This window comes from Sminthopsis crassicaudata, chromosome 3, assembly GCF_048593235.1.
Source record: "Sminthopsis crassicaudata isolate SCR6 chromosome 3, ASM4859323v1, whole genome shotgun sequence".
NCBI lineage: Eukaryota > Metazoa > Chordata > Mammalia > Dasyuromorphia > Dasyuridae > Sminthopsis > Sminthopsis crassicaudata.
The window spans coordinates 539,096,779-539,109,782 of record NC_133619.1 but is presented as its reverse complement, the minus strand read 5'-3'; the positions used below and the strand labels follow the sequence as shown (position 1 = coordinate 539,109,782).

General features: G+C 33.3%; 1 protein-coding gene across 5 annotated transcripts in view; it reads left to right on the top strand.

The window, feature by feature from the left end:
• Positions 1–13,004, top strand: part of CNTN5 (contactin 5) — a 1,627,773-nt gene that overhangs the window by 1,337,005 nt on the left and 277,764 nt on the right. For all 5 annotated transcript variants that reach the window (XM_074304449.1, XM_074304446.1, XM_074304445.1 and 2 more), the window contains one exon: positions 388–538. In XM_074304449.1, the coding sequence (XP_074160550.1) occupies positions 388–538 (151 nt within the window). The remainder of the gene's footprint in view (positions 1–387; positions 539–13,004) is intronic.

Here is a 13,004-nt window from a genome sequence, read left to right as displayed (position 1 = left end):
GATGGCAGCCCCCTACATCTACTTGTCTGCAGGTTATTTTATAGCAAAACAGCTTTTGCTAGAGATTGTAATTTTGCTTTCATATCAGTTATGAGTTAACTAAATTGATCTAACAAGTTTCAAATATAGCAAGTAATATGACCTTCTGCAAGAGATAAGTGGCAAGGATTTGCTAACTGACGAAAATTAAATTCTAGTTTTTCATTAAAATCTGAAGTTAAATTAGTGCTCATTCTATTTGTATCGTAATTTTGCTTCAAAGAAAAATTGCAAAATTCTGAGGAATGATTAATGAATGTTCATGGTTGTAAACATCCATGATTGTTTCTACAAAAATGAATATTTATTTATTTATTTGTTTGTTTGTTTATTTATTTTTATTAACAGCCTCAGCTCCTGTTTTTACACTAAATCAACTGAAGAAAACAATAATAATTACCAAAGGCCAAGAAGTTCTCATAGAGTGCAAACCTCAAGGTTCTCCAAAACCAACAATTTCCTGGAAGAAGGGAGACAAAGCAGTGAGAGAGAGCAAGAGGTCAGATGTCTGTTTAGTAATTTAATGACTGTACAGTTAGTTTTGTGTTTTCATTGGTTGTGACTCACATCTAGATATAGGACAGAATGTGAATGCATGACAAAAGAATGTGTAAATTGGTTTGAATAAGGACATTTCTAAATGGTGATTGTATTGGAAACAAAAGTTCTAATTCAATCCAATCAGTCTCCTTTATCTGTATGAGACAGTTGTACCCAAAACTGAAGGTATCACTGAGTCACAATAGTGCACACCTGCTGTTTTAAGACAATGTGTTGTGTCTATAGTGGGGTCATATTTGGTGACATTCACCTGATAGTGAAAGTTCCAATTTAGACTAGAAAAGCCTCATAGAGATTGGAAATGCAATTTATTTTCATGCTTGCACACTTTTAGAATTACTTTTCCCTAAGCAGTATGATCAAACTTCATCTGTGGAAGCAAGTTCATTCCTTGGGCAGAATTGATCTAAATTTTTTTTAGAGGTGAATATCTCCTGTTGTTTAATGAAAAGAAATCATGTATAATAGTTGTATTAGCCTTTGTTTTAGGAAATTTACTGCAGTATTAAAGTACCTATGCTTTATCAGTATAACTCATCTCTTTAAATTTTATATTATTTGCTCTTATATTTGGGAGTAAGAAGTTAAGTTATATTCTTTTTGTTTCATTCAAGCATAAATTAACTCAATTGTTCATGAATTTGTTACTGAAGCTTTTTAAAGTTAGGCTTTCTTGGAAAAACAAATGCTCTAAAGATAATACCCGGATTATGTTGGGGGAGGAGTGTTACTATAATTGTCCAAGTATTGTCTACTTCTAATTAATAGAGGCCACAAAAATAGAATATATGATGTCTATTAAAAATAAGTAAAAGAACTACTTTTGCTTGAATTGAGTTCCAGGAAGTTAAACCCCACATTCCCCTTGCCACTCTGTCAATAGTTGGATTTAATTCTGCTTATGGAGAATAGAGTTTTTGTCACATCCCTTTCAAAGGTATTATAGAGATACAGTAGAGATTGAATTTCCCCTTTCATCCCATAGGTTAATCTAAAATGTTGAGATTATTTTAGAGGCCACTGTTTTTGATGTAATAGAATTGCTAGGTTGGCTTCTGGCAAAATATATTGAGCCCATTAAAAGGAATGGTAATGACTGGCTAGTGCCTATGATATCTCAAATAATCATTGCCTTTAGACATATTTGCCAAAGGATTGTGGAGTAGAATTAAATTATTATCTTATTTAGGTTTGAATTGATTTTGACTATTCTGCTTCTTTCTTAAATATCTCTTTAAAATTGAATAACTTCATAGGCTGAAAGGTAGCTCAAAATTGTGAAGACCTGGTCTTGAGGACGGGAGATCCTGAGCTCCTAGTATATATACAGTGTTCATATGGGGGGTGGGGGTGGGAAACATAGTTTGGGACTGGTCAGGTAATTTGTAGAGAGCCAGAACTCTGGACAAGTATACTTGAAATAAGGTGTTAACTCAGTGCAATTGGTGAGACAATGGTTCTCTAGTTCACATAAATACTTAGTGATATGTTTTTCTAAGTTCACACATAATCAATATGCTGTAATGTTGTAATTACAATAAAGTATATAAGGGCTAAGAAGGACTGGAAGAGAAACATTCTATCTTTGACCATCTTCCTGGTGGCTCTCCTGCCTCCTGCACTCCTGCACTAAGATCAAGGCTGGTCCAGAGGACTTCCAGAAAGCTAGCCCGGACATTACATAGACTGTTCCTCTTCCTCACAGATCCTAAATTAGCAGGGATAGTAGATTTAGATAATAAGAGTCCTTAATTTTATTATGACTTCAAGATGAAATTCTTTTATTTCAATTCCTTTTGGGGCAAGAGGCAGAAAGGAAAAAATTTGGTTCTGAGATTTCATCAGGAGAATTTCCTATGAGGAAACTCCTTGCACAACTGCATAGCTGCAAATGTACTATAATTTATGGTCTTCCTGGCTCACTAAAAGGTTCAGTTACCCAGTATTATATACATTTGCTAGCTTTGAAGACTAGTCCTTTATTTGTTATACCATGTTGCCACTTTCTAAATAATACTACCAGTATATGTTTGCTTAATATTCTAAATCTGATGTTGGATCTCAGCATGCAGTTTTTGGTAGTTGTGGTTTCTTTTTCACTGGACCAGACAGAAAAAAAGGGAAGGTGTTCTCTGTGCTTTGTGCTTTTGAGAAAAAGTAGATTTGATCCTTTGGAAGATCTTGCTGTTTTAGTTGACTGATTCTTAAGAACTCATCTCTGTGAGTGATACATTACTGTGCTAAATCAATAGAGTTGTATTAAATTGAGAATATAATTATAGCATTCTGTCAGGACAATACAACAAATTCACAATTCTATGAACACTATTGAATCAAGCCCGAAAGATGAAATTTTACTATGCTGTTAGACATAATATATTTGGTCTCCATTAATAATTGTCACTATGAAAAGTCAATGTAAATAAGATTGTTCCGAAGATATGTCTTTCTAATTAGTGCTGAACTGACTTCAGAAAGTCAACATGTTTGGCTCAGCTAAAACTGTATTCTGTGCCATCACAGCAGAATCCTACTATAAAAAGGATCATAGATCTAACATGCTGAAGCCTGTCTGCAAAACTATTTCAAGTAATTGAGAAATGGCCGTCTAATCATTATTTCTGCAAAAAAAAAAAAGCCAAGATATTTAGAAATCTCTACATGTTCTCATTAAGGAACCTACAATTTATTACTATAATAATTTCATATTTTCTATCTTATAAAAATGTTCAAACTCAGAATAGGTTATAAGTCATATGTGAACAGATGCTCAGGCAGAAAAAAATGGCTAGAGGAATAGAATGGTGTCAATGTAAATAACCTTAACCTCTAAGGTGTCATTTTTATCATTTATAAAATAAAAAGGTTAATCTGGATGGTCTCTAATGTCCCAACTCTACATATATAATCCTCTTCTTTTTATTTTTGGGTAACTCCTAAAAGTGACTATAACCTAATTATGTAGAGGTGAAATAGTTAAATTTTTCAAGGTTCAGGATAGATTATTTTGCAGCTATTCCACATTTGGGGTGAAAGTTCAGGTCAATTCTTATTGTATTCAAACATGTGCACTACTCTAAGGACTTTTATCTATTGGAAAACCAATTTCAAAGGAATTAACCCCAGGCTATATAAGCTGGTTCCAAAAACAATTATTTTAAGTTAATTTGAGAGAAGAAATTCAGAAATCAAATTGTAGCTTACTATGTGGGCAAAAGAAATAATTTCATGTAAAGAAAGGAGAGCAATGAAGAAGAAATGCATTATAATAGTAATTTCTAAATATTAAACACATGCCACTATTATCAAAGCTAAAAGTGAACATTTTCAGAAAAGACTGCCATAGCTTAAAGCATTAAGGACAATGAAAATTTGAATTGCAGAAAGATGTGCAATCTAGTGATTAAGGAACATGACAAAAAATCACAAACTTTAAAATTTTAATTCTGATGCCAAATCTATAATTTGCTATATCATGTCCCGTTGGACATGATATATTGGTTCATGTTTTACCATCATTTTCTCTCAAAACTCAATTTTCTGGTTATTTTGGTATTGTGCAACTGTAACCTACTTCTAACTTCTATTTTTTATACCACAGGAAAAAACAAAAACAAAAAACTAAACAACAGATCCAGTATTAGTTACTTGTGGCAATAAGAAATAGTCCTTAAATATATCATCATTTATATATTAATTACGGTTATTCCCTTGATATACTCATGAACCTGTTAATTGAATTTCAGATCTCTTACCTCAAGTCTTGACCTTAGATACCTAGTATGGTCTTCTCTTTCTCTCTTATTATTTAAAAAAAAAGAAAATCTTAAGAAACATTTATTGTTCTAAAGGGATGTCATAGTCACCTTTATAGTTCATGTGCAACACATTTAGATACCTATATGTGGCTCTAAGAAATGTGACTGAACTAATAAACTATTTTAAAGAAGTTTTGATGTCTTCTCTGCCTTAAGATGGTTTCTCAACTTTTCACATTGTTTTAACACTAGTGACTATATTTCGTGATCTATATAATAAGCTCAAAGAGCAGTAAGTAGTAACATGTTTCATAAGCTTTTTTTTTTTTTTTTCCATTTAAGAGATTTTTTTTTCTCTCTCCTATACACTCACTCAAAGTATTCTGCTCATTAAACTCATATTGGATTTTCACTTCAACTCATTATTTCCATTACTTGGCCATTAAGTATTGTTAAAATAAAATCATCCAAAAGCACTCCAGCAGTGCACAAATATTGTCTCCATTATTACGTGCTCTGCATCCTGTATTGGTTGTAGACAAAGACAATCTCTACTAATATGAAGACTAGATTTGGAATCAAAGTAGAGGTTTTTTTTTTTTTGTTTGTTTTTTGTTTTTTATCCTACAAATGAATACTATACTAAGAAAGGAATTGAGCAGTGATGGAAGTTCATTAGAATGTTGTTATGTTCCACATCTGGCTTCAGATTATTTGCATTTATTGAAATCCTAATGTAGTTTAAGCTGCAGTTTTCACTTCTGGGGTTTTTATCAATTAGTGGGATAATGGCCAGTAATGAAGGGGGGTCACAAAGAAATCCGGCATTAAGAAATTATCGCATGATGGGGCAGCATTACAACATAATTTTGCTTTGTAGGGAACACAAATCGGAACAAAGAGTAGCATATCATTTCTTAATGGTCCCCCTCCTCTCTAGGAGAGTTTCAATATAAGAAAGTTGAAAACTGGCTTGAACAGAATTGTTTTCAACTTACTCATTTAGCATTCTGAGAAAATTGTACTTGAAATACCCATCAGTTCACTTTCATTGGGAATTCATGTTGTGGTTTATTAGGCACTGATGATCAAGTTCATACTGACTACCACTACATATGGAAAAAATATATTCTTTATGTGAACCCTAGAGGCCAATGCTGCTAGAAAAAAAAGAAGTCATCTTACCTTTTCTGGAGAAGGAAAGGAATTCATGATTATAATTAAAGTCTTGTTTCTGTCCCTCTGTTTCAACTTACATGCTGTGTTTGCTAATGAACAAGCTGTTTTGTTGTTTCCTTTGTGACAATGTCTTTTAAATATTAAGAACATAAAACAATGTAGACCTCAGCTATTCTGAATTTCCTTAGTGCTTAGAGACTATACAATGGAGAAAGAGAAAGAAATAAATATAAAGAATAGAGTTTCTTTAGTATCTTCTAAATCTTTTAATATTTGTTAATAGAATATATTTTAAATGAAATTATATTGTCTAAGGAAGAAAAAACATAATTTGACTATATAAGTTTCCAGATACATTTCATTCAGTTCAATAAATATGCACCTATTATTTATTGTATGAAAGGCATTGTGCTAAATTAATCTATAGATCAATACTTTTGAATTGGTGATGTAATTGAATTTCCTGACAGTTTTTAGTCTAGTAGGAGATATATACATAGTTTTCAGATATATAAAGGGTTATCATTCAAGGAATAGTGAGTGTTGTTCTATGTGTCCACTCAAGGAAAAGTAAAAAGAAATAGGTTTAATTTGAACAAGCATAATGCGATTTAGATAAAAAGAAAGAAGGACAGCTAGGTGGTGCAGTGGATAGAGCATCAGACCTGGAGTTCAAATCTGGCCTCAGATATTTAACATTTCCTAGCTGTGTGACTCTAGGCAAGTCACTTAACCCCAAATGCCTCAGCAAAAAAAAAAAAAAAAAAAAAAAAAAAAGGACAGAAATTACAAATCTTTAAAGGAAATGTCATTTCTTTGAATTTCACAAATATTTTCTCATGTAGATTAAGTGTACTATTGTCCAAACAGAAGAAAATGGACAAGGATGCCTCTTACAATCCTTTGTTTCATTGTCTATGCCTAAAAACACAATAACATGTTTCAGAAAACCATTGAGAATTATGATGACTATAGTGAAATAACATTTTGAGCAATGTTGATTTGGTGTTTATAATGGCTCTTGAAGGATGGAGTAGGATTTTGAAGGGAAAATCGAGGAAGAAGAGCATCCCAAGAATGTGATGATTAGAAGCTCTAAAGAGCCTAAAATATTCTTCTTGCTTTCTCTGCTTGTTAAAATTCTACCCCATCTTTCAGTTCCAGCAGAAATGTATTTTTCTCATCTTCCTATTCTGCTCAGCTCTTTTCCAAGCTAAGTTCTATCACTGAATGTGTTAGAAATACCTCTTATATTGGTGTCAGTCACAACAGATATGCATTCTCTCCATGCCTTCATTCAAGTAATTAATTATGATATAATTGTTGAAGTAAACACATGCCAATAAAAATTTCCTAGAGCACTCCACTAGAAAGTCATGTACAGGTTGTTTTTTTGTCAAATCATAGGATCTCATCAGTATTATTCTAAAAGTCAGTTCAAAAGAAAAATTCAGGTAAACACAAAAATATATGTTGATACCAGGTAAAAATGTGGTTGCCCCCAAATTTCATGCAGATAACAGATGTTTCCTCCATTTGTTTTCAGGGGCCAATAGACATTGAAAATTAGAACAAATTAGAAGAGGCTCATCTTATAAAGGGCAATTAGGTGGCCCAGTAGATTGAGTGTTGGGCCTAGAGTCAGGAAGACATGAATTCAAATCCAGCCTCAGATTCTTATCATGACATCCTTTGCAAGTCACTTAACCTTGTTTGCCTCAGTTTCTTCAAATGCAAAGTTGGAGAAGGAAATGGCAAGTCACTTCTATATCTCTAAAGAAAAACCTTAAAAAGGAGGTTATGAGTAGTTGAAAATGACTGACAAACAAGTAAACAAAAAAGCAGAGGTTATGTAGTGAAGTAAAAAAAAAATAGCTTCCTATATCGATCAAAAGAACCTGACAAACTCAGCCACTATCCAGAAGTTTCCTAGTTCTATTAAGAAAGAATATAGAAAACCCAATAAAGATATCTATATTTTTATCCAAAAATAATAATTATTTTTTATTATAGCTTTTTATTTATAAGATATATACATAGGTAATTTTTCAGCATTGACAATTGCAAAACCTTTTGTTCCAACTTTTACCCTCCTTCCCCACATCCCTTCCCCCAAATGGCAGGTTGACACGTTAAATATGTTAAAGTATAAGTTAAATACAATATATGTATACATGTCCAAATAGTTAAAAAATAATAATTCAAATGGGTAAAGAGCTGCTTCAACCCAAGAAGTAACATCCACCTGTATGTTAAAGACAAAACACAAAGTGTAGTGTTTTAGTTGGCTTTCTGGAGGTCTTCATTTCAGCAGAGTAATCACCACGAGAATAGCCAGAGATAAAGTCCACAAATTCTTTAATATTTCCTTTAAAGTCTGTGTAAAGCACCTGGGTAGCTTTCTGGAAGTCCTTCAGACAGGACTTGTTTTCAGTGGAGAAATGAAGGAGAGCCACCAGGAGCCTGATCAAAGATGGAATGTCTCTTTGAGTTTGAGGGGTTGTGCCCAGCCTCCATCCACCACAAAAGTAGGAGATTGAATGAATGTCTCTGGCTGAGTTTGTCCCAGCTTATATACTCTATTGTAATTACATCATTGTAAGTGTGAATCTTGTAGAACTATATATTAAGTACTAAGTACATGTACTGAACTAGAGAACTATTAATCACCATGCTAAACTAGATAACCATTGTTTTATCAATTCCACTTAGTTAATACCTTGTAAGAATCCTTGTTTCAAGTACAGAGTTCTTGCCCATTACAACAAAGCACAAGAAATTACATGAAGTGAAGATTGTTGAACACAAAGGATGTTAGCACAGAGCTAACAAATCAATTTAAATACTCAAACAATCCATCAGTCTTGTTGATATGTCCATTCCCTTCAAAAGTGCAGGTTGAAATCTATTTATGCTTGACAAATGCTTGAAATCAATGATCTTAGAAAAACATGGTTAGATTTGTATAAATAAAGAGCAAAATGAAAAATAAACAAGAAAATATTGTATAAAGTAACAATATTATTTTAAGAATGATGTTGCTTAATTCTTGCCCAGTTCTCCTATAAGCTTTCCACAGGACTGAAAGGAAAGGATTCATTCGCTATACTGTTGGCGTTTCCCAATTTCTCATCATATTGTGAAAATAGGATTGTAGTACATAAGCTACTTGTCAATTATCTCTTCCTCCTGCCACATGACCAGCTCATCTAATTTTTTTAATCAGACATTTATTTGATAATATCTTTTGTTCTCCCTCAGAGTTCCTTATTTCCTATGTATGGCAGTCTTTTATACTTTCCATTATTTTCTCAATTGGCCTTGGGTAATATTAATTTTTAATTCTCCAGAAAATTTAGTGTTCTTTTACTCACAGTCAATGAAACTGGTATTAAAAAGGAGGTCCTTTGTTTCAGGCAGAAATTTGGAGCCATTTAAGGAAATTTGCAATTCCCAAAAAGAAATTCAGCTCACTTTCTTCCAGTTTGATTCTTTGCTCAACCCAATGTCCATGTGCAATATCTCTCCTGGATGGAGGATGAGATTGTATGGTGAGAGTGGTATATACACATTGAAGATACACAAACAAAAAATGAAATAAGCTGTAGTGTTAAGGAGCTTACATTCTAATGTAGAAGAAAATATAAATGAATAGGTAGCTTGATTGCACAGTGGTTAGAGCATTGGACCTGGAATCTGAAAGTTTAAATTTGGCCTCAAACATTTGCTAGCTGTATAGCCCCAGGAAAGTCACTACCTCAGTTTGTTTATCTATAAAATGGGAATTACAATAGCATTTACCTCCAAGGATTATTATAAAGAAAAATGAAATATTTGTATTACAAATCTGAAAATACTATGTAAGGATAGCTATCATATAGATAAGCATATACAGAATAAACATAAAGAAAATAAATAATAAAATAGTTAAATCCAGAATTAGAGACTTCCAGGAGTCAAAATGGCAGAGTAAATCACCATAATTCTCCTATGTAGATCTCCAAAAAGCCATGAAGTAGCACCCCCAAACAAATCCTACAACAGCAGAACCAGAACAAATGAGTGGAAATAGGCTTTTAACTTAAGAAACTTTGAAGATCAGAAAAAAAAGATCTGTCTCAGATAAAAGGTAAATGCAGCCTCAGGAAATGTCCCAGCAAGACACACCTCAGCAAACCAGTGGGAGATCCTGAGCTCCAGTGTGATGGAATAAGCCAATGCCAGAACCAGGACCACCCCATACTCGACTAACTTCAGAACAGCCAGAAGAATAGGCAGTCTGCCATGTGCTTTAGCATAGCCCCAGAAAAACAAGCAATCTCCAGAAGCCAGATACCATATGCTTCAGTGTAGCCCTGGGAGAATGCAAAAACAACTGACCCAGAAAACAAATCCAGGACAGACAATATCAAAATCAGTCAGTGACCTGACAGCTATAATCAAAAGCAGGATATAGACAGCATCTTTCAAGGAATTATGAAAAAAAACCACAAACAAACTGTTCTGATATCCTAGAAGCTAAGTGTTGAAAGAATACATTGATCATCTCAGGAAAGATATCCCCAAATAAAATCTCTGGGAAATTATAGCCAAATTTCAAAACTTTCAGTTCAAGGAAAAAATATTGCAAGTGGCCAGAAAGAAACAATTTGAACCTTAAGAAGCCACAATCAGGATTACACAGGACTTGTCAGCCACAACATTAAAGGGTTGGAAGTCATGGAACATGATATTCCAGAAGGCAAAGGAGCTATGACTACAACTAAGATTCACCTACCCAATGAATTTAAGCATGATACTTCAAGAAGGAAAAAAAAAAAAAAAGGCCGTTCAATGAATTAGAAGGATTCCAAACTCTCATAAGAAGACCAAAAGTGAACCAAAAAAATTGATCTAATGGCATATGAAGGAGCAGTCTGAATCACATTTTAAAATGGCTCTGTGTTATCATCTCACACATATAATATTGGGTAATATGAAAAAAAAAAGGAAACAGATAAATGTTTGGTGAGAATATGGGGAAATTGGGACACTGATGCACTATTAGTAAAGTTGTAAACTGATTCAACCATTCTGGAGAGCAATTAGGAACTATGCCCCAACAACAACCAAACTGTGCAGACCATTTGATCCAGCAATACCACTGCTAGTTCTGTATTCCAAAAATATCATTAAAAGAGAAAAAGAGCATACATGTGCAAAAAATATTTCAAGCAGTCCTTTTCATGGTGGCAAAATTTTTGAAATTGAGAGGATGCGCATCAATTAGGTAATGGACAATCAAGCTATGATATATGATATAATGAAATATTTTTGTACAATAAGAAACGATGGGCAGGCATATTTTTAAAAAAACTGGAAAGACTTTACAAACTGATGGCAAGTGAAATGAGCACAATTGTACAGAATGTCAGCATCATTATGTGATGATCAACTACGAATGACTCAGTTCTTCTCAGTAATACAATAATCTAAGACAAGTACACAGGATTCATAAAAGAAAATGCTATCTACTTCCAGATAAAAGAAGTGATGGACTCTGAATGCAAATTGAAGCACACTTTTTTGCACTTCATTCTTTTTTTGCATGGTTTTTTTTTTTTTTTTTTTTTTTTTGGTGTGTTTCTTCTTTCACAACTATGACTAATATGGAAATGTTTTACATAATAGTACATTATAACCTAAATCAAATTTCTTACAATTTTAGGAAGGGAGAAAAATTGGAACTGAAAATCTTGTAAAAAATGAATGCTAAAATGGTTTTAGCATGTAATTGGGAAAAAAAAAACAACAAAGTACTATTTAAAAATAAAGATAAAGAAAAATTAAATGTAGATTATTTGGGAAGGATGACACTAGGAATTGGGGAAGTCAGGAAAACCTTCATGCAAAAGATGGTGCTCAAATTAGAAAGATGGAGTAGATTGAAAGCATGGGAGATGACCAATGCAAAGACAGTATTGGTAGATGGAGCACAGTGTTTCAGGATCTTGAAGATCAATTTGGCTAGATCAAAAAAGTGTGAGAAGTGAAGTAATGTACTGGAAAAGAAACATATTATATGAAACATTAAAGATAGGTGGGGAAAGGTTGTGAAGAACTTTTAAAGAGAGAAATTCCTATTTTATGCTAAAGGTAACAGGAAGCCACTGGACCTGATTCATCACATGGTCAGATCTGCACCTTGAGAAAATTACTTTGGCAGCTACATGGATGATTTCCAGGACTAGAGAGAGATTTGAGGAAAGAAGATCAATGTCTTTAAAAAAAAAAAAAAGAAAAAGAAAAGAAAGTGAATGAATCAAAGAAAACTTTAAAGAGTATAAAATAAGAAAAGAAGCAAATCACTGCACTTTTTAAATTGAATGAATGAACTTTGGAAAAGTGACTCCCCCCAAACTACCCTAAAGTTACTAAATCTCTTATTTATCTTACTAATTCAATAGGGTTTATAACCTAGAAGGACAGGTGAAGAATTGGCTCTGCCATCTGTTTGGTCTTCAGGGATAAATACATATTCATTTGTTAAGATGGAGCCATTTTTATTATGGAAAAGGGGCTGTGCATATAGGCAGCAAAAAATAGTGACCCTTATTTATGAGAATCCTGAGCCAGAGAGGGTTTGCACTCCACTTTTGTTTAAAGCAATAATCTGCAGTTCAGTCTTTGAAAGAATTCAGGACTCAGGCCATCTCCAAATCAAATAAAAACATTTTCTTAAGATTAGTTGAGAATCACACACTCAGAATGGTGTGTATTCCTTTTCAGAATTTACCAGGAATTAGCAATCCAACAAAACAAGACAAAGATATTTATGGAATCTGGTTGCATTACAATATATGTAGATCTTGAGGTTACAGGAGGAGTTTGCTAACATGGGAAGATCCAAAAGCTTTGACAGAACTCTGCATATGGTTATCCAGAATACTTGCAAAAAAAGCTTAGGACAGGGTATTAAAGCATGATAATAATATTATGATTAGCCTGACTTCATCACGTTTGTCCAAAGAACAGCAAAGAAGAATAGTGCACAGGCATCATGTTGGGAGAACAATTAATCAAAGTTTGTGGTTTAATGCCCTGGCTTACATCTTGTTGATGATACTTTCTTATTGATTGATTTCTATTGTATGTCTAACCTTGATGGATAATGGAATATACACTATGTAGACCTATATCTATACCTGTCAGCTAATGATTGAAAATTTCTGTGAGGTTTGGGCTGGGGGCAACAATCAGAATCCCATCATACATCCTCCTTTTACACTGCCCAATATTATAACCTTTTATTAGGCAGACTTGAAAATGAAGAGAAATGAAATTGCTATCTCTCTCTACCACCACTGTGGTTTGAGAGAGGGTTTTGTTATGAATAACATATTAACAACATGTCCAAGTCAGACATGTGGGAGATTATACCCATGTCTATGAGGACTTAACTCTGTCCATGACTTTATATCAAGAAGT